The sequence below is a fragment of the Takifugu rubripes genome, chromosome 5 (genome assembly GCF_901000725.2).
Source record: "Takifugu rubripes chromosome 5, fTakRub1.2, whole genome shotgun sequence".
NCBI classification, from domain to species: Eukaryota; Metazoa; Chordata; class Actinopteri; order Tetraodontiformes; family Tetraodontidae; genus Takifugu; species Takifugu rubripes.
In genome coordinates this window covers 8,261,615-8,283,814 of record NC_042289.1, presented here as the reverse complement: position 1 = coordinate 8,283,814, position 22,200 = coordinate 8,261,615, and the positions used below count along the sequence as shown (strand labels likewise).

The following is a 22,200-nucleotide window of genomic DNA, read 5'->3' as shown; positions in this document are numbered from 1 at the left end:
CTCAGGTGAAAACAAATGAACCCGTTTGACCCGTTTACAGGGATTTATTTAAATCTCCGGCAAAACACAAAAGTATACTGGAACATTTTCTTTTGACCTTTTATAGATCTAACTAGATCTAATTTATATTATCATGGTCATGATTACTTCACCAGCAGAGCCTCTTACTGATTGCTCATCACCATCGCTGTCATGGTGGGGAATCAGCAGATGGAGTGGAAATCAATTTGTTTACAGGGAGGCATTTCAAGAGTGGATGTCTGGAATGTTCAGGCAAGCTTTTAATTAGTCCAGAGGTCACCGCTGCACCGAATATGTAAGTGATTATGGCACTTACATCTATATGGCATCTACAGTATATGGATACCTTTACTCTCACTTATATAATCTCTTATTTTATGACCACTTCAGGGGAAGAAAAAAGTCTCTGAATGTGCATCAAATGATTTGAGGGCTTGCATCCGTCTGTGTTTGTTACTTTATGCAGATTTGGTCCGGTGACTCGGGTCTTGTTTAAACGTGTGAATTCCTGGTGCGTGTGAAAGAACAGCCTTCACCTCAGAGGTGTGATTAACCTGTCAGTCACCATTGAGCATCTGCAGGGAGGGAGACATCTGATCTGGGGCAAATGTGAGCCGTAAACAGTCTGCCAAAAAACCTAAGCCTGTCATTTATTTACTGGGTTCAGTAGTGGTGTCCACTTTTCTGCAAATATGTAACGGCTTTTCATTCCACTGACAAGTTTCAACAACCTTCAGGCAAAATAACAAGAGCACTGAGGTGTCAGGAGATGAGCTGGACCTGTGAAGGCATCCCATAGAAATATAAAGGTGTCTGTTTTAGCCACATCTGTCTAAAATACATAGATTTCCTATATAACGGGGAAAAAAGGAATCCAGGCTGTGGTGTTTGCTTCTATTTTCAGAGAGCAGAATTGAATTTAAAACTGAGATGACACATATACACTCAGCAGGACAGTCTTATGGGGCGGGACATGGCTACCGCCGCTCAAGTTCCCTTTTTAAACAACACATTAGGAATTTTCTTCATTAACGGTGGGAAAACGGTGACGTGACTTGTGCAAAACCCACATAACAAAAAAAATGAACAAATCCTTTCAAGACCATAAAGTCGACCATGTGTGTCTTTCCGGAGAAGACAGACTAGATTGGGGACTCTGCAGCCATGTCTTCACGTCACAATTGACAGAATCAAACCTTGACGTGATCCTTCATTCGTTCCCTCATCAAGGCATCTTCTTGTACACAGAGAAAATCTCATTTCCTGGCATTCTCTGCAGCAGCAGCTCTACATGCAACACCACCCAGCAGTAACGTTTGTCTACAGCAACAATCTCTCGGTCTCTGCGTGTGAGACGGTTATTGCAATGTTTTGCAAATGTTATTGCAAATCAAACCCAGTACTAAAGCTACAAGTGGAAGAGGCTTGACCTTTGACCCCAGGGGCTTTTTCAGCTCTGCAAAATCATCCATGAATCTGAGCATTTAACTTTTAGTATCTGACTTCTGTATGTTTGACCTGAATATGGGTCATGACCCCTCATGGGCATCAGCTGATTCACTAAAATCACAAAACAAGGTTGAAAATCCAATTTCCTAAAGTTTTCCAGGCTGTGCTCCGGTCTTCTCTTTATTGGCGAGGGATGGCGCAGAGCTTATGGGGTGAAGGGCTGAGGATGAAGCCCAACGCTGGGGTCAGATCCAGCTCATCCTCACCAACACCGGGGGGAGGAGTGAAACGGAACTGCTGGAGGAGGGACGTGAAGAAGAGGAAGATCTCCATCTTAGCCAGACCTTCTCCGAGACACATTCTACGGCCTGACGGAAGAGGGGGTTTTGAAGAACTTAAAAACAGCGGGAGCATTTTGACTAGCTCATCGGTAATCCCGAAAATGTGTACCTGCAGAAAAGGGCATGAAGGCGTCTCTCTTGATGAATTTACCATCCTTATCCAAGAAGTGGGAGGGGTTGAAGGTGTGCGGGGTCTCCCACTCGTTCTCGTCATACAGGACAGAGGTCAGAAGAGGAAACACAGTAGTCCCCTGAACCCAGAAACAAGAGAGCACTTTTAGCATGGGCTCAGCTGAAGGGAGGTCTTCAACAATACTGTGGACTAATCTGTGTATCTGTCTTGTCCTGTTAACTGATCTGCTGTGAACCTCTGTTGATGTTGCATATTCCACCTTGTTCTGTCCGCCATGTCGCACAGGCAGAGTTGGTGGGAAGCATCAGGTAATTCTACCTGCATTACCTGATGCAGGCTCCTATAAGTGGTGCTTGGTTGTTATGGTGTAGCTATAGTTAGATAGTATACAGTAGATGGAGGAGAGCTGCTGTTGTGAATGATTGGCCCCAGCAACATTCTTAGATTTTTACAGTTGTGTTGGAAAATGTTCACTCATCCAGGTCACACTGGAGGGTATTCTGCCCTCTGGTGGACACTTTTATGGTGGCACTAAATTGGACCTTCTGAAAAATACTTGACCTTTTCAATAAAGTAGCCCCGGAACTCAACATCTCGGGCAGTTTTGTGAGGAACAGCCATCGGGACAATGTTGCCCAGTCGCTGTATCTCATGGATGACAGCATCAACGTATGGGAGGTTTTTCCGGTCTTCTACACAGACCCGTCGGTTTCCCACCACCATGCTGAGCTCCTGCTGGACCTGGTCTGAACAAATAACATATTAACGCAGGATGAGGAGTGACGGGGGGAAGGTCAGGGTCACTGAATGTCAAGGAGTCCAATTATGGAAATCAGATCACAGCCAACTGCACCATTATTGCATTTAAACATAAAGGGGTCATCACCTTGTATCCGTGGATATTTGGCCATTAACAGCAAACCCCATCTGAGCGTGGTTGCTGTGGTGTCTGTTCCAGCTGCAAAAAGATTGCCCAACGAATACAACAAGTTCTTCTCATTGTACAAACTGTCAATAACACCAGAATCCTGGAAGAAATATGAAACATGTTCAATATGTAGCCAAACGCCACTATTTTATTTTTACATTTTTTGATGAAAATTCCTACCGCTTCTTTCTGCTTTCTCAACAGAAAACAGTCCACAAACCCTCTGCAAACGCCAGGGTTCAGGGTATCCTTCAACTGCTGGATGAGATCTGTCATATCCCTGAAGTTCATCGCAACTTGTTTCAGTAACAGCTGGCGGTTTTTTATCCAGTTGGCCAATCCTGGAAAAATGTTGTACAACTGCAAGATGGAAGAAAATCTGGTCAACACAAAGGAACCCTCGAAAAAAATCCCTATTAGAATGGTCTAATATAGATATACCGGTACTTCTAATAATAACAATAAGAACAAAATGTCATTGAAAGCACCAGGTGCTGAATGCGTGCCAATTTTACCTGGATGGGGGCGGAGCCTGTCAGTCTGATGACTTCATTAGCCCTGTTCACCATGTTAATAAAGCGAGGATCATCGTAGTCAAACCTGCTCCCGTAAACGATAGAGGAGATGATATTGGAAGTGGCGTAGTTAGCCAGGCGGGACGTGTCAAAGGCTCTCCCTGTGGACACAAGATCTGGGTGAAATGTTCCCCCACACATGAGACCTTTATCACCATGTTTTTCCAGCCTTCGTACCTTCATGATCTTCGAACTTCTGGATCAAATAGTTGCACTCCTCTGCGATTTTGTCTTCGATCATCCTTTTACCCATGCCAAAGTCTCTGAGGGTGCTGAGAGCAAAGCGTCTCATCTCCTTCCACGTTTCTCCATTTGAGAACAGGATGCCTGGAAAACAACTTTAGTTGTTCATGTGTTTTCACCGTGTCAGGATATCGTTCTTATTCCCTGTTTCACCAAACACAAAGTCTGAATTGTATTTATTCCTGAATCAGAACCCAGTAAACTACAAATGGAGACAACCTCTCCTGTAGTAGTTGCTCTTGTACAGATGATGGACGTACCGTGACCTTGGTTCATATCATAAAATATCGGAGAGATGTCTCGGTCTCCAAACTGTTCTGCATTGCCGACCAGAGCCTCTTTGACCATCTTGTGACCGGCCAGAACCACCACTTTCCTGGGTCCAAAGTGCACTTTGAACACAGGTCCATATTTCTTGGACAACTAGAATTGGAAAGATCTCCCATTTAGTTCCTTCAGTACTCTGAAAACAATATTCCTCAGGGGGGTCGTGAGTCACCTGGTAGAGGGTTTGGTGAGGTCTGCTGAGGTCGAGCTGCAGCAGGTTGCCAAGCAGGGGAAGAGCTCTGGGTCCTGGAGGCTCCCTCCGTGTAGCCCGACCGAAGCTGCGGGAGACGAGGCAGAGGAGAAGCAGGAGAGCGACGCTCCCCATCAGAGTGGACGGACCGAGCGAGAGCAAGAAATCCTGGAGAGACATCCTCTGCTGTGGCGTCCAGCCTCGGACCAAGAAGAATGCAGGAGTGGAGGCGAACTCACATTTATCTCTCACTCGACCCCACCCAATCCCCCACCCCCTCCATATACATACATACATACACACACACACCGTTGTCATGAGAGACTCAGGCTCAGGTGAAAACAAATGAACCCGTTTGACCCGTTTACAGGGATTTATTTAAATCTCCGGCAAAACACAAAAGTATACTGGAACATTTTCTTTTGACCTTTTATAGATCTAACTAGATCTAATTTATATTATCATGGTCATGATTACTTCACCAGCAGAGCCTCTTACTGATTGCTCATCACCATCGCTGTCATGGTGGGGAATCAGCAGATGGAGTGGAAATCAATTTGTTTACAGGGAGGCATTTCAAGAGTGGATGTCTGGAATGTTCAGGCAAGCTTTTAATTAGTCCAGAGGTCACCGCTGCACCGAATATGTAAGTGATTATGGCACTTACATCTATATGGCATCTACAGTATATGGATACCTTTACTCTCACTTATATAATCTCTTATTTTATGACCACTTCAGGGGAAGAAAAAAGTCTCTGAATGTGCATCAAATGATTTGAGGGCTTGCATCCGTCTGTGTTTGTTACTTTATGCAGATTTGGTCCGGTGACACGGGTCTTGTTTAAACGTGTGAATTCCTGGTGCGTGTGAAAGAACAGCCTTCACCTCAGAGGTGTGATTAACCTGTCAGTCACCATTGAGCATCTGCAGGGAGGGAGACATCTGATCTGGGGCAAATGTGAGCCGTAAACAGTCTGCCAAAAAACCTAAGCCTGTCATTTATTTACTGGGTTCAGTAGTGGTGTCCACTTTTCTGCAAATATGTAACGGCTTTTCATTCCACTGACAAGTTTCAACAACCTTCAGGCAAAATAACAAGAGCACTGAGGTGTCAGGAGATGAGCTGGACCTGTGAAGGCATCCCATAGAAATATAAAGGTGTCTGTTTTAGCCACATCTGTCTAAAATACATAGATTTCCTATATAACGGGGAAAAAAGGAATCCAGGCTGTGGTGTTTGCTTCTATTTTCAGAGAGCAGAATTTAATTTAAAACTGAGATGACACATATACACTCAGCAGGACAGTCTTATGGGGCGGGACAAGGCTACCGCCGCTCAAGTTCCCTTTTTAAACAACACATTAGGAATTTTCTTCATCAACGGTGGGAAAACGGTGACATGACTTGTGCAAAACCCACATAACAAAAAAAAATGAACAAATCCTTTCAAGACCATAAAGTCGACCATGTGTGTCTTTCCGGAGAAGACAGACTAGATTGGGGACTCTGCAGCCATGTCTTCACGTCACAATTGACAGAATCAAACCTTGACGTGATCCTTCATTCGTTCCCTCATCAAGGCATCTTCTTGTACACAGAGAAAATCTCATTTCCTGGCATTCTCTGCAGCAGCAGCTCTACATGCAACACCACCCAGCAGTAACGTTTGTCTACAGCAACAATCTCTCGGTCTCTGCGTGTGAGACGGTTATTGCAATGTTTTAGTCCGTTTGTGTTCATATGGGAGCATGTTTGATGTTCGCAAAGCTGCAAAAAGACAAAAACACATTTGGAAAAAAAGCAGAGGCCTTTTTAAATGTACTTGGACTGGATGGACTGGCCTGATGAGCTCTCATTACGGACGGAATAAGTTCATTAGCACCTCTTATCCTCACATTATTAGTACCAAGAAAGTGTTGCATTGTTGTAACGCAATGTTAAGAGGCTCGTAGTGACACAAAGATCTTTGTAGAAAGCAAAATAAAGAAACCAGAACCCTTATTGGTCGGATAAGGCGCAAAAGGTGTGCAACAATTTCAGAGTGGATCACTTGATTATATTAAAAAAAATCTCAGGAAAGGAAAAATCACCACACACAGACACAAAAAATACCTGTACACATAAATAATCAAAAAAAAAGAACCCTGTTATAGAACTGAGAGGAGTGATAGTATCTAATGACCTTTCACCTAACAAGAAGGTGCAGTTGAGTACTTGGTTTGACACGCTAACAGCTTTGTTTTCTTTCTCATCACATGTTCATAATAAACCAACGATCACAGACCGACAAGACACAGCAGTATAGGTTACGTTGTTCCTCAACAGGCCCGTTCCGTGTGTCCAACACACGATCTTGTGGTGTTGGAAAAGGAAGGCGGGCTCCTGCCTCCACCTCACATCCTTCCGCTGTCTGTGCAGTGCTGGAACTGGGCAAAGCTGAGGAAGACCTGCTCCAGCGATATCTGGCTCACACAGTAGTCTTCAATACAGTATTTCTCTTTGGCTGCCTCCAGAGTGCCAAACACCTGAGTGGACGAGCAGAAGTGGCGTAAATGAAGTGAAAGCTGGACCGTGGGCGGACTGAGGCGATAACAGATTAACATTCTTTGAGCAGAAACAGGATATGTCTTCTGAAATGGTTGAGAAGCTGCTTGTTAAATCAGCTCGGGTTCTATAAGTTATTGCCCGATCAAATATATCCATCCCTCCATCCAGTGGAAGGTTATGAAGGCGCAGAAGACCTTCACCCTGCACGCAACTGTTACAATGAACCATTTAACCACTAGATGGAGCTCGAACACAAGCGACCTGAAGAGCGTACAGCAGTTACCTGCGCCCAGGTGAGTGTTTTGTCAGTCAAATGATAGTGCACCATTCCCTGGTGTGAATCCTTGAGTTGGCTTCCTGTAGCGGGAGAAAGTTTGTGTCAATTCAGACTGGACTTTTTTATATTTTCATATCTGTCGGGTCATTCAGTTTATACAGTTTAAGGTTGCATCACCCTGACCTGGGAAGGTGTGTTCGATGAAGTCTTTAAACTGCTGCAGGTCACCGTCGTTCACCTCTGGTTGGATGTGGATTTTAGCCAACAGCGTGTAGCCACTGCCAAACTTGCTCTTCAGGTGTTGGGGACTTCCAAGGCACTTGAACTGACCATTGACCATCACCGCCAGTCTGGTGCACAAGGCCTCACATTCCTCCATACTGGTGAGTGAAAAACATGGAGCTGTACAACAGATGCTCCCATTCTCTGCCTTTCATGCACAAAACACTTGATTTTGCATTGAAATGTATATTAATATACATTATATATAATTTCCTAGCCTGTGGTACCCAAACCCCACCTGTGAGACGTGATGATTATGGCCTTTCCTGACTCCCGTGTACGTGTAACAGCATCCCACAACAGCCTTCTGGCCACAGGGTCCATCCCAGTTGAAGGTTCATCCAGGAAGATGACTGGAGGCCCACCAATCAGAGCCATTCCTGCACTCAGCTTTCGCTTGTTGCCTCCACTGTGTGTGTTGGGTGTGACATCATTAATCTGCACTTCCTCACAACAGTGGAATTTAGATTTATCCATCGACAGTCCACTGACCTGTAGCTGCGAACCAGTTTATCGGCATGAGGCTCCAGCAGCAGAGACCTCAGGACGTTCTCCACACAGGAGGACACATACTTTTCCGGGATTCCTCTCAGTCGGGCGTACATGCTCAGCGTTTCTCTTCCTGTCATGTGATCCAGCACAGCATCAAACTGAGGGCAGTAACCGATGCGCTGCTGCACCTGTAATCCATGGATAAACCGGGTCTTATAAAGTTGGGACATCAACTCCTGAAAACCTGCATTAAAACCTCCTGCTCTCACCTTCTTAATGTCCCTCAAGATGCTGTATCCATCAATGTAGGCGTCCCCAGAGGTAACGCTCTCATCCCCCGTCAGCATCTTAAATGTGGTGGTCTTGCCCGCTCCATTAAAGCCGAGCAGACCGAAACACTCTCCTTTCCCAACAGCCAGAGAGAGCCGGTCCACAGCTAAAAGCGTCTCCCCGCTGGTGTACACCTGGGAGGAGGAGATAAGAGGCTCAGCGCTGTCCTGACACCTCTTCCAGACACGCACAGCAGCAAAACAACCTCCCCACTTCTTTCTTACCTTGCTGAGTTGCTGCAGAATGAGCGGACTGCTGACCATAGACTCCAACATTGGCTGGCATTCCAGGACCCTCTTCCTCTCATCAGCCACGTCCCTGTCCTCTGGAATAACAGCTGCATCCTGTATGATAGGCAACTGGAGCACAGACGTGAGACAAAATATAAAGAACAGGATCCACTCATCTCTGTTCACAGTCTTAGGATACTTTTAGCTTTTTACAAAGTTACAGGTTGACTTGATTCACAGTGATCAAAAACTTGTGGTCTGACGTCAAAAATCCTATTATATTTCTAGAAAATTAAAATAGGACTTTGTGAAGAGTCTCTGGTTGTGTCCCTTCAATCCCCTGAAGTGCAGTTCCGACCATTTTTGCCACATGACAACAGACAAATCTCAAAAACTCTCTTAGTTCACCCACCTGCTTGCGCCTCCTCCAGAGGGAGGCGAGGAGGTGGGAGAGGGTGCGGACGCACTGCAGCTCGATGACAGAAAGGAGCAGTAGGAAGACGGCACCCTGCACCGTGAAGGCCACAAGGAAGCGTCCCACACCCGGTTCAGACATGGAGAAGTAGTTCGTCTGGTACGTTATGTCTAAAAACCAGAAAAATTAAGTTATTTCATGTAATGTATCAAAGAAGGATCCTTATTTGAAGGAGATGCATTATTCATTTATTGGCTGCCATTCTCAGCATCATCCCACATATTACTAATGAGGTTACAGCCTTATTACTAATACATAAATCTATACAGGCACAGCTACGCTCAAAACATTTGCTAATTAATGATGTGTGACATCAAAGTGGTAGTCAATGGTAATCAAAAAATATTATCATCACTGATGAGCAATACTGCTGCACAAGATGCCGAAACCATTTGTCCAAAATGATCGTTTGCTAATATCAAAGTCGGATTTTTGTATTTAAAAAAACAAAAGTAGTAGACAAAAGCTCAACTTACTCAATTTGATGCAAATGATTTTGTTGGCCAAATTGGTGCTACAAAAAGAGAGGAATTCATAGTTCTGGTAGAACTGGCTGAAGGACATGCCCAGGCAGTAGTTGGGAAAGATCAGGAACACTTTATCCAGCAAATGTGCCAAGTCCTGCAGCTTCAGTTCTGAAGAGAAATCATGAAAGGGCTATTAACAACAAGCTTGAATTACTCTCCCATGACATCAGTGACAAAACACTTTTAATTACATGTAATTACAGCAATCACACTTGATTACTGTAATCAGTGAAATTGCTTGTCAGTCTCAGATTTTCTCACCTGGGATGGTCATGATGGTAACAGCCAAAAAGGTTGCTGTGCCAGAGATCATGTTGAAGATGGTGAGGCGTGTGAAGGCAGTAGCGGCAGAGGAGAAGAGGAAGCTGAGCAGGTACATGAGAGGTATGACGGCCCAGCCGTACAGCATCAACATTAACAACACGTCCACCAGGTGGTTGTCATTGACGAAGGCCTCCACTGCAAAGGCCTGAAACACCACCTTGGAGCAGAAAATGCATTTCAATATCAGGAGTTCCTGCTGGACAAATGACATGTTCACAGCAGCCACTGAGGAATACTGACCAGCATGAAAAGGCACGGCAGCAGGAAGTTAAACAGGTCCCACACCAGAGCAGAAAGCCAGAAGTTGGACAGGTAGACGCCGCTGACCTTCTGCACATGCTTCGACTTGATAGAAGACTCCGTTACGAGCAGCAGAGCAAAGGTACTGGACAGGGAGGCCATACCGTACATCAGGTTGATGGCGATGGCGAAGCCCGTCTTTCCCCTAAGAGTAGAGTCAGATCGTTTAAAATCCTTCCTCATTTAAAACGACTTCCATTTAAATCTTCCAATATGACGATAAACAGGATTTTACTGGGTGCAGGTTATTTCTGAATTTTGTCTCTTTCTGCTCTACTCACTCTGTCAACTTGCTCATCGCCGTCTCATTTGGATTTCTTGGCATGGGGTAGTTTCCCATCTCGATGGAAGCGTTGGGCCCTGCTAGTAGTTTGTACAGTGCGTTGTCCACCATCATAAGGGCGGTGGCAGGCGTGTGATAGCCCTCATTGTTGAAGTAGGCCGTGGCTTCGGCGTACTGGCTGCTTCTGCCACGGAAAGCGGCCCCCACGATGCAGCGCTCATTGAAGCTGCCTCCCTCTTTTTCCGCCTGGGCCAGGACATAATTCATGAAGTCTGGTGAGGAGAAGGAAAGAGAGAAGCAGAAAGTTAGGAAATCTTCAGCAAAGCAGAAAAGTCTGGGTTGGTCTTTGAAATGGGAATTACCCGTGACGTTAACGTCTTGTGCTAGCTGGCCAGCCAGCTGTGAGGTATATGCATTTGCCAGTTCGGCGGCCAAGGGCCCAGGTTTCACTGGCAGGGCCACAGGTACTCTGGTGGGACCGTAGTGGCTGAGTGACAACCTCAGCTGGGGGGCATTCTCATGGCTGGGGAGGGTGCGCGCCACAACTAAGGCGATGATTGTGAAGATCAAAGGAACGAGGAACTGAGCCACGACCACCTTCCAGTTCCTCCAACTGTACAGCGCCCTCTTGAAGAACATGGCGTAAAACTGCTGCAGGTATAGCCTGACCTGAAGCACCGGGGAAGACATTAAATGTGGCACCATGATTGGCAGCTAGATGACATAAACCACGTGATTTCACTCTGATCTCACCCCAGTGTTGAGCTTGATGTTGGAGCAGTCCTCTGAGATTAGCGTGCCGCTGTCAGTGAAGTCGGTGACATCAGTCATGCCGCTGATGCTGCTGGTGTCGTCTGTGGTCCAGTCGTGGGAACGCCTTTCGTGCTGGTACTGCAGGGCCGGCAGCTGGATTGCCTGAATGTCCAAACTAGAGTCCACCAGCTTTCCAACTCTGATCACACAAAATAATATGCGGTTATTCGCGTACACCAAATAAACCTTTGAAATGTTAAAAAAAAAAATCCCCCCCCCAAAAAAAAATCAGTAATTCTGTGCAGTGTACAGAGTCAAGGCTGCCTACAAAGCAGATGCGTTTGGATTTTAGCAGGAAAACCTCAGGAAGTCTACGTAATATGGCAATTAAAGCTTAAGGGAGACCCTGCTACTCAACACATGACATAATTATCTCACCATTTTGAGTTCACAGTTCTTTGCAACTTCGAAACCGCAAGGCAATTATCAGATGATCTTAACAATCACCGTAGCTTTTAATGAGATCGTTATTAGGTTTAAGAACTACAGTAATGGTGGTGTCAGTTTAACTGGGCATAAAAAGCTCATTTTACGTGGAAAAGAAATGATTAAATGACTTACTCAGAAAGACACATATAATGAGGCCAAAATTCTTTGCAGAGCTAATTAAAGTGTGAAACAGCTACAGTTTCTGCAGCCCGCAGACAAAGACCCCGTACGCTTGTTGCCACGGAAATAATGGCTTGGTAAGCAGCAAGCAGCCGTGTCTCAGATGAAGCGATTTCAGACCCGGCTCGCTTGATGTTAAAGCCCGGGTTTAGTGTGCAAGGTCTCACTGTCAGTCTTACTGATCCCGCTGAAAAGGAAACGCACCGCCTTACCTGAGGAAAACCTCCTCCATGGTCGTTACTGATGCGCCATAGCTGGCGATGCCCAGCTCCTCCCTGTTCATCTCCAGCTCAGCAAACAGCAGCTCGAACCTGCGAGAAGCAGACATGAGTGCATCAGGATACCTGATGATCCATGGAGATGAACCTATTAAATGTAACCGTGAAACATCATCAAACTGCACACACACAGAGCAGATTCTTGAGTGTTGACAGGGCAAAAGTCCTGTAAATGTTAAAACAACATAATTCAAGGTAAAAAGAAACAATATTACTTTACTGCAAACATCAGATGTCAGTTAGGTCGTGTTCTTTAAAATATTTAAGCTGAAAGATCCACCATAATGTGTGTGACTGACTATAAAAGTAGGTCTAAGACTCCATTTCGGAAATAAGAATGAACATAACAAGCCTGAAAATATAGCAAAGCAAACAGGTTAAAAAGCAATAACAATAAAAAATAGATGCGATGCATTAGGGTAAAATGACTCACTTGCTGGTGCTTTCTTTTGGCAAGATGTACGAAAGTTCTGCTCCAGCAAAGCTCTCCAGCGTGGCGTTCGGAACATACATTTGAACAAGTCGGGTGATTTCGGACACGTTACAGAGAGCATCTTTTACTATCACCATATGGTAGCCAGCACCTGCAGATTATGCATCATATTATACACTCTCCTTCTGATTTGGAGTTTGAGATGGGTGCCGCTGCTTTTTTGCTCAACGGCCTGTTTTTACCATATTTGTTCTTGAGGAAGAGTGGTGACCCGCAGCACTGCAGCTCTCCTCCCGCCATGATGGCGATGCGGTCGCCGAGCAGGTCGGCCTCGTCCATGAAGTGGGTGGTGAGCAGGATGGTGCGGCCACGCTTCTCTCCTTGAAGCAGGTCCCAGGTGGCGCGTCTGGCTGATGGATCCATTCCGGATGTGGGCTCGTCTAACATTACAACCTGGACGGGGGGAGGGTTTGCGCGAGGGTAGAGATGAGACGCGGAGCAGAAAAGGGAGGAGGATTAAAGGATAAGTGTCTTTACTTTGGAGTCCCCGATGAGGGCGATGCCGATGGAGAGTTTCCTCTTCATCCCGCCCGACAGGGTTTTAGAGCGGGAATGCCGCTTGTCTTCCAGGTTTAAGATTTGGATGATTCGGTCTACCTCTCCTGGAATCTTTCCTTTGGAGTAGCCTTTCAACTACAAAGCAAAGGGAGCAACAGCACATACAGTAAGCTGCCCAGCCCCGGAGTCAGTTTAACCGTAGTTTTATAAAGGTGTGCGCCTGTGTGTGAACCTGTGCATAGAAGAGCAGGTGCTCTCTGACAGTCAGGTTATCAAACAGCACATCGTGCTGAGGACAGAGTCCCAGACTGCGACGGATCAGAGCCATGTCCTGACAGATGTCATAACCGTTGATGTAGGCCCTGCCGCTGGAGGGAGGAAACAGCCCTGGAAGCAGAAATCCAAATATTAGATCAATCAAGAGTCATAAATGCGGCTGTGTTCGGCCTGCTGGGGTGAAACTGCGCTTGTCACCTGTTAGCATAGAGAGGGAGGTGGTCTTCCCAGCACCGTTGTGCCCCAGCAGGACTGTAATCTGGCTCTCAAACATGTTCATTGTCAGATCCTTCACCGCCTGCCGCATCTTGTTTCCCACTTTGAATTCCTGCCGAGAAGAACGGTTACAGATCTGCAGCCTGAGCTTCCATCAGCTGCACCCATTTTCAGTATGTGGACATGAACAATCATGTACAGTCCCCACTGTCCATTCAGATGCTCACCTTACAGAGGTGCTTAATCTTAACCCCAGACACAAGCCCAGACGGCTCCTCCTCTATAAATTCCCCTCTCAGAGCCTTTTCTGCATCCTCTTCTTCTTCTTTCTCATTTACCAAAGCCATGCGAGGACTGCTGCACCAGTATGAAGGCTGTGGGTGAGGAAACGCACAGCGTTAACAATTCCAGAACACTGTGCAAAAGGTAATCGCAGAGTTTATCGCAGCGCATTAAGGTGTGCCAGTTCAGAATTATCTGTTTAGTAAGATAAACTTGTTTTTGTCGGCTGTGCCGCTTCAGGTATTTCCTGTTATCGTAGCCAATCAAAGACAACTTCAGACTAATCCTTCATTTTCTACATCAGAGAACGTTCTACAGTACATTAGTTGCTTGGAGGCAGCTTACCAGTACAAAGAAGTAAGATGGCAAAGGTATTCCATACTCCCCGGGAAAAACGGCCTCCACATACCAGGCTACTAAACCGTACAGCACGGCGTCGAAGAGCAGTAAGGCCATCACCTGGGCCATGGAGAAGTCGTCATCCACCGTGATGGCATCAAACATGTTGGACCACTGAATCCCCGTGCCTACGTGAAGAAAGATGGAAAAAGATTTTATGTTATTTTAAAGAAACCAGAAACCCCAGCTAGCATCATTATAGGTGCTCACCTTTGCCTTCAAACATTCCTATGAGCTGAGACCCCATGGCCATCGCCACATTGGAGATGAGGCACGCAGAGACCTTCTGAGCGTGGGTCAGTATGTCGTAGCGTGGCCACAGGAACAAGTAAGGCAAATAGGTCAAAAAGTAGATGAAGCCACCTGCAGCCGCTGCCAAATTAGCTGAAAATGGATGAAATTCAAGTTAAAATGAACATCTTAAAACTAATGGCAACGGCCTACAGAGCTGCCAGATAAAGAATAAAACACAAACAAGAAACAGAACTTAAGAGAGTATAATATCGACTTCTGTTCAGGTCTTGTTTTTCCTTCATTTTGAGGCAGACTTCCATGTGACATTACAGTTACCTTATCTTTGAAGGGACATCAGTAGGTGCATGGAGGTATCATTTAGCTGCTCACGCTAAGACAGCCAGCAGAAATAAACCTCTTTGTTCAAAAGACCAAAGGACTCAGAATCTGGCATTGTGTGTACCATAATTTAGTATGACATTTTAAGATTTTTCTAAATTTGTACAAAGCATCATGGGGTAAGATGCACAATATTGGCATTTCTTCCTTTTGTCAGTGACTAGAAGCAATTTGTGCAATTTTTAACAAAGAACCAACACAGATTTAAAGATGAGAAAGAAGGAAGAAGAAATGTGGATTTTCACTTTATTGCACAGTCCTAAAAGAATAATTAAGGAACAAAAGTGACCCTGGAAGTCTTGTTTAGTTTGCCATTTAAAAAAAAAAGCTTAGTGACATTTACATGCATGATTTAACTGCACCTCTGAAACCCAAACTCAGGAGATGGACATTTATTGGTTTTCTTCTCTCTCAGGGAAAAGACCAAACAGCTGACATTGTGACCTACATCTGAAATACTATAATGCTGGTAAAGGATTTCATCCAAAGAGATCAACAGACACACACACGCATGCGCACACACACCTCGTGAGAAGAAGGTACTGATCATGAAGCTGAAGTTGATGGTGGCCACGGTGAAGATAAGCAGGAAGACAAAGACCAGAGTGGGGTCACTGTGAGTCAGCACAGCTCCATTAGGGCTCACCTGAAAGACAAACACAGTTTAGTACAACCTTCTGCATAAATCTTACACATTTTAAGATTACGTAGCAGTTGAACTAGTTGAGATTCGTGCTTCAGTACAACTCATAAGTAACTGCAGTAAAACGTTGGTTTACATTTCTCCCCTCTTACACAATACGCAAGAATTATAGTATTGTTTGCTAACCTAAGAAACGCCTCAAATGTGTGCGTAGAACAGTACGTGCTGGAATGTGAATGGTTTTCAACACAAACTCACCCGGATACAGAGGAGCAGAGTGACAAGAAAGACTGAGATGGAGATAAAGAGAAAGAACATGAGGAACCAGGCGCTCCAGTGGAGCCAGTTGCTGAGGCCCATCATCTTCATATACTCCTAAAAATGCAGACAAAAAAGCTCAATAATAAACACGAGCAAGTCTTTACTTTTCAAACCAATATGACAAACACACCTTCAGCTTTCTCTCCTTCTCCTGCACCACCGATCGCACGATGTTGAGGGAGATATAAGTGAAGCTGAGCACCAGTAGCAAAGGCAGCTGGTTCTGAATGGCGAGGACGAAGACGTCGTATATAAAGGCGGGGTACGGAAACCGGGACAGAACCACTCTGGTCTGCTTCAGAAGAGAGGAGTCCGCCTTGTAAGCACGCATGATGGCTTGGTCAACAGCATGCTGCACAGTCAGGAACCCCTCCCTGTAGTACCCTTTCAAAACAAAATAAGAGATGTATGAAGATGTCAAACAGGTGTCCTACGTCATTAGTTTTTATTAAAATGGTCTTCTAGAAGCAAATGGATCCGCGGGGAACCATTATGCCTGTGGAGGCTGGAAATCCATAGTCATGCCACTCTGGGTGCTTTGACGCCTCTATTATGATGACATCATCACTGACTTCACGTCTCTTCAGCCCATTATAATCATGCTCACATTTGGAGGATCATCATGAAAAAGAGGTCTGATCAGATGGGGGACGGCAAAACATTTTTATCTTCATCATCCACAGAGGTGACGCATTTTTAACAGCATCTGATATATTCTGCCGAGGGGATAATGCAGTCTCGCGGCGTGAGTTACTGAGGCTAGTGCTAAGGGCCATGGTTGCTATAGAAACACAGCTTCTACGGAGGGCTTTTACCCTTGGTAATGGGGAAAAGGGGCCTTTTTGTGTCAGGCTATCTGCAGCTTTTCTAGTAGGGCTGTTAAGATGAACGACGTCTACAAAAAGGGTCTTTTAGAATAAAGCGATGGTCGCTGATGGGGTCTCACCAGGAGTCCCTCCGTCGTTACAGTGCTGCTCCCTTGGTCCCGGCATTTGAAACAGAGGATACAGGCTGAGCGTGTGCCAGTCAAGGTCACTGTTGGGGTTCAATTCTGACCTCTCCTTCACCGGGGCGAATCGTGGAGTGAAGCTAAATCGCAGGTGATATTTCACCTGCAAAGGAGGATGAAATAAAAAACATCATTACTCAGCAGAAAAAGTGTTAGCATATGGAGTGAGACCAGAGGTCCAAATAATAACATGTTGTGCATGTTTACATGCAGATGTTTGATTACAGGAGGCATGTGGAGACAACGTGAAACACGCAGTCTAGGCAGATCTATAGAAAAATCCATACATACCCAAAACTATACAAATATTCGACTCAAAACAGTTGACTTTGTTCTTGGGTTGCTAATGTATACTTGCATTGCAATGTTGCGTGAAGACAATCCTTCTGAAAAATTGTTTTTTTTCTCTTAAAACATATTTGATCGATCTGTGCTGATCACCTGTAACATTGTTCAGAAGTAGCACAACGTTGTCATGTTGTTCTTATAAGATAAAAATGAAGTTTGTGCACAAGCATTGTTTAGTTATATTACACAGTAAAATCAGAATTGCCAACTAAGAAGTCAGGTTCTATCACCACTTTAATTTAAAACAAAGCGATTCTCATCACCTTTGTATATGATTCTGTGATGTAAAATTAGATTTAAAGTGACAGATTATCCCAACGATATTATTGTGTACCCGCCACGTATGTTTAGCCTCAGTAACCTGGTATCAGAGTGCACCTGATGCCACTTCTCTGTCGGCAGCGCTCAGCTGCTACCGTGCCGTGCGCGAGAGTGCACGCTCACAGCATTTTACCTTTAAGGGCAGAGGCTCATCATCATGATTGAACTGGTGCTCAAACACCACCGCAGCCAACACCTTCGCTGACAGGGGGTCATTTCTCACAAAGTCCTCGAAGTGCTCCTCTGTATCAAACCCACGGACTGAGGGGAAAGCACAGGAAGAACATGACATTTATAAGATAGATTTATCTCAGAAACATCTGTTTTATACGATTTCATTGAGATTATCTTTCAGATTTGAGGAATAGCTCCCTGGAACCCTGCATACATGTGTCACCATGAAAGGAAAAACAATAGAGGCAATAAGGCCAGGTCAAGCAATAGAAAAGGGAACAGAAAGAAACCTGAACATGTTCTTCGGTTGCATTTTATTTCTAAACGGCACACAGGACTTTAATCAGGATCTGAGAGCAAATGTCAACAGAGCAGTAGGAATCCAAGGGTTAAACCTGGGTCGCTCTCGTAAACCAAACAGTGACACAGAGACTAACGGGAAGCACAAAAGAAAAGAGGCCAAAGGCAGCCAGGCACCAATTCACACACACACCAACAAAAGTTTTTGTTGGAATAAAACTAAACTTCATACCAATAAAAATAACAGACCGACCTTGACCAAAACTAGCCTTAAAATAGTGTTACTGAATGAATGGGTAAAATTACTGACTCTTTACTCCATAAAAGTTGCTTTTTATTTAGATTGATCTTGATTTAGGGAGTATTAATCAATACTTTAATAAATATGTGCACTGGACATATCATCTAACAAATAAGGAACTGCTAAACTTTCTTAGATAATTAAAATGTGTGAATTTTGATGTGGTAATAAGATTTTTTCCCCAGACCTCCAGGAATGAGCTGTTGCTGCCCAGCTCAAAACCCACCTCTGTTTGAAAGAGTTCTCTCTGGATTCTGGTCACAGCCCAGCACTGACACAGCCCTTCTCACAGCCTCCTCTCCTCAGACTCTGGCCTCCTCGCTACCCTCACCCTGCCCTTCAACACCAACAGCCGCTCCATTCTCCTCTCCCACCTCACCATCACTGCTCCCTTGTGACCCTGGTCATAGCTCCCTACCTTTACCTGTCCCTCCCCCATCTCCATCATGCCTTGCTCTGGAGCACGGCGTCCCCCAGGGTTTGCTGCATGGCCTCCTCTTGTTCATCCTCCACGATGATTTAGTCAAATCCATCACCCCGGCAACCCCCCTCCGCTCCATTAAATTGTCTCATCACGTTGAAAACATGCACGGGCATTAGTAGTAGTAGTAGTAGGAGGAGGAGGAGGAGCATAGGTAGTAGTGTTTTGATTATTGTTATTATTATAATGTTATTTTTAATACCTAAAGCCATTGTTTCAAGCATTTATTTCAGTCTTGGTGTGTTTTCTGAAACTCATTTCCCTTACAATTGAAATAAGCCAATAACAATGAATTATTCATGACTGGCAGAGCCAAGCACTCACACATACCGTCCGACCTGCAGTTGTGTGCACCTGTAGCTACATCTCTGCATTCATTATGCAGTCATTTTATTATCTTTCTGTCACAGTAGAAACGAGCTTATCTGTACATTAATTTGCCTACTCAATGAAACAGGGTGTGTGGTCTCAACTCCCAGTTCTTTCACTAATAGCAGGGTGTGGCCTGTTTATGTCCCATAGCCATTTCCAGAGGAACCGGTACTCCCACTTTTGTCCAGAATTACAATGTGCAAAGGACAAGGTTGATAGCTCTGAAATCAACAGGAAGTCATGCTTAACACAATCCAAGGTAGTTTTCTCTGTCAACTGGACTGCCAGTCCAGTTGACAGAGAAAACTACCTTGGATACAATGACCTGGATGACTGAGAATTTACACTGCTTAACACAATAACTTCATGCACACATTCACCCTGGGACACAATAAAATATGCCTATTCAACAGCCTAGAGACACCACTGTATCTGAATGTGTGCTCGTGGAGGTGAGGAATATTAGGTGTGAACCTACCTGCGGAGAGTTCCAGTTTGCCACGCACATCCTCTGCCACCTGGCGCACCACACTGGAGTTGCGAGGCACAAAGGCCAACTGAAATCTGTTGAGCATTTCGTTAGGCAGGCTGCTGACAGAGAAGCTCTGGTACACCGTCGCATCTGGATAGTCTTTAACAGGCACTTTTTGGCGTAAGACAATGAGAACCCCAGTGAAGAGCAGCGGCAGGAGGATCTCCACCAGAGTCACTAGGATTTGACGTTTCTAGAACAGCAACAGAGGTTTGTGGTCAAGTGTAGTGTTGGTTGGAGATGCTGTACGGCCAGAAAAACATTCCCGATAGCCAAGAAATGTTCAAGTATCTTATTACAGAATGGGGTTTTTTTTTTTCTTTAGTTAAAATCATACTGCCCATCCTCGTGGAGCAGAGAAACAAGACGGCCTGGCTCTTTGCCCACGGCCACCTGATGTTCTGCATTTTAATGCTGATACTTGGACTGGCGAAATAAAATTTTCATAATGCTTTCTCTGAGTTTTGAAGAGAAAGAGGACACCCCGTGCTTCTTCCCGGTCAGTTCTAATGAAGGCCCGGTCACGTTTGCAGACAGCTGGAGCAGCAGGAAGTGGATAAAGACAGTTGAAGCAACAAACAAAAAAAACATTTAAAAAAAAAAAAAAAACGAGACACACAGCAGGTTACCAACATTTACCATTACCAACATTTACCTTTGGAATCTGGTGTAACGGGAGCTTTTAATCATAGATGTGAAGCCGGAAAATCTGCAGCAACTGCGTTAGGCTATCGTGTCAATATGGACCAAAATCTTTGAGAAATGTTTCTATGTTCAAAATATACCATGAAAACTTAAAGGTGGCTCTGAAGACAAAAGTGGTCCAACATTTTTACTAGCAACATGTCGGTGAGTGTATATGCCAGTATATATAATGATTCCCATCCCTGTCAAAGTCAAATACATAAAGAAAGTACTGCGTACATAGCATTTTCTCCAAACAAGGATCTGAAGGTGTTGAAGGTATGTGAGTGTTGTTTGAACAAGAGGGGCAAAAACTGTGCAGACACACCGAATTTTACTGAGGTCAAACAGTTTCAAAGTCAGTGTTCAACATATTCTGTTACAGAAAATATGCTGTCAGACACATTACTGTATTTATAATGTTGCATAAGGCCATAACTTAATGAACACAGTCACACAGGCCAGGGGTTCTATAAATATAGCCATCCCTGACGGTTCACAGTTGCAGACAATGTTTACACCTAATTAGGACACATAAACGCTGAGCACATGCTCTTAACTCACCTGCTGGAGGTAATTCTTCCACAACAGCAGCCCGAATTGTCTCATGACGGCCATTTCGAAAAAGGAGAGTTTTTTCCAGAAACTGGGGGGAAAAGAAACATTTGATTTCAGCTTGTTGTCAAAAGTACAAAAGTACATTTTAGCCTTGCAAGGTGCTGTCGTGGATTTTTAAAACACATTTTTAATCATCAGAGCAGACAGAAAGTATATTTATTCAGTTGAATTGAAGATTAACAGAAGATAAAAGAGAAGTGAAATTGAGCAGTCACATGGAGCATGTGTTGTTTAGTTCTGTTCTTAACAAAAAAAGGACCACATTCTAAAAGAAAACAGGGTAAGCCTGCCTTAAAATGGGCTCAAAAATTTCCTAATTTCCTCTTTTTTTATCCAGTTGCAGGCACAAACACCATATAGTGTGACACAGAAGCCCTATTTGCTTTGTTTGAGCTCAATTCCTTAACATAGCATATTAAACATATAAACGTTGTGACCGTCTGAATATTAAAGTGCTATTCGTCTCAAACTGGTTACATCACTGCCCTATAGTAAAGAATCTGTATCTTCGATAGAAGATACTTAAAGCTGCATAATCGTTCCCTAAATGACAGATTTTTGCCAAAAAACAAGACATACATCAGCCACTGGATACGTGAGTCGTTTCTTTAATTATCAAACGCCCAGGTCTGCGGTGATTGGCTGGGAGAAGCCCTCTGGCTCTTCTGATTGGACAATGTCCCTGCTCGTCAATCCCTAAGGATTCTGACAAATGCTAATGGTTCTGAGGGACAAAGCTATTAAACCTACGAAGTGCTGAATCACAGTTTCATTTGACACACATTCGGAAACGTTCGCAAACAAGGCATTCAACAAGCTCGTGCGACGTTATTCTGTTTTAACTCGAATTACCTCAAGCAGGTTTCGGGGAAAACTTTCCGAGCCGCGGACCTTCTTCCTGGTGGAGGTGAAGACAATTCCCACTTTTTGTCTCAAGCCGACCCCACAAGCATCACCTCTTCCTCCCTCGGTCGACAATGCGGAGGCTCGGTTACCATTCGCGGAGCCACGGACGGCTGCAGACCAGTGCAGGCAGCTTCCCTCGCAGCGTGTACCCTACCAGCCCGGTGATGACATTGCACCAGCAGCCTGATAAGCTCGCAAATTCACGGCGAAAAACGCAGCGACAACCGTCAACAAAACGCGTCACGTGACTTTCGCGGAGCATCGTGTCAGGTGATCCTTAATAGAATCTATGTCGGCAGCAATATTTTTATACGCAAACCTCAGTAAGGAATGAGGAAAGGGAATTATTTGTTACATAAAACTACGTGTTTTTTTTTTTTTTAAAATACACACACCCCAGTATCGTTAGGGGTTTTC

The 22,200-nt window shown here is 44.7% G+C and overlaps 2 protein-coding genes and 1 long non-coding RNA gene across 3 annotated transcripts; 1 reads left to right on the top strand and 2 right to left on the bottom strand.

Annotated features, from left to right (window-relative positions):
- Positions 1-30: 30 nt before the first annotated feature.
- Positions 31-4,450, bottom strand: LOC101066851 (cytochrome P450 2K1-like). Its single transcript, XM_029836291.1, has 9 exons — positions 4,190-4,450; positions 3,951-4,113; positions 3,625-3,774; positions 3,388-3,548; positions 3,053-3,232; positions 2,831-2,972; positions 2,506-2,690; positions 1,921-2,062; positions 31-1,838 (listed from the first exon to the last, which is right to left on the bottom strand). Exons 1-9 carry the CDS (start codon positions 4,385-4,387, stop codon positions 1,651-1,653), a joined length of 1,509 nt encoding a protein of 502 aa, XP_029692151.1. The 5' UTR covers positions 4,388-4,450; the 3' UTR covers positions 31-1,650.
- A 990-nt stretch (positions 4,451-5,440) lies between these two features.
- Positions 5,441-22,008, bottom strand: abca3b (ATP-binding cassette, sub-family A (ABC1), member 3b). The gene is made up of 31 exons (XM_029836280.1): positions 21,730-22,008; positions 20,824-20,905; positions 19,522-19,768; positions 17,549-17,676; positions 16,684-16,849; positions 15,868-16,121; positions 15,675-15,791; positions 15,299-15,419; positions 14,351-14,524; positions 14,087-14,268; positions 13,687-13,833; positions 13,442-13,571; positions 13,200-13,354; positions 12,947-13,102; positions 12,652-12,862; positions 12,410-12,560; positions 11,911-12,009; positions 11,030-11,228; positions 10,639-10,945; positions 10,275-10,548; positions 9,934-10,138; positions 9,631-9,850; positions 9,319-9,477; positions 8,780-8,952; positions 8,362-8,496; positions 8,077-8,271; positions 7,808-7,995; positions 7,554-7,724; positions 7,217-7,413; positions 7,040-7,113; positions 5,441-6,734 (listed from the first exon to the last, which is right to left on the bottom strand). Exons 2-31 carry the CDS (start codon positions 20,875-20,877, stop codon positions 6,603-6,605), a joined length of 5,121 nt encoding a protein of 1,706 aa, XP_029692140.1. The 5' UTR covers positions 20,878-20,905; positions 21,730-22,008; the 3' UTR covers positions 5,441-6,602.
- On the top strand, positions 13,829-14,221 carry LOC115249845 (uncharacterized). Its single transcript, XR_003888470.1, has 2 exons — positions 13,829-13,885; positions 14,046-14,221. It is a non-coding gene; the product is annotated as an uncharacterized lncRNA (long non-coding RNA).
- Positions 22,009-22,200: the final 192 nt, after the last annotated feature.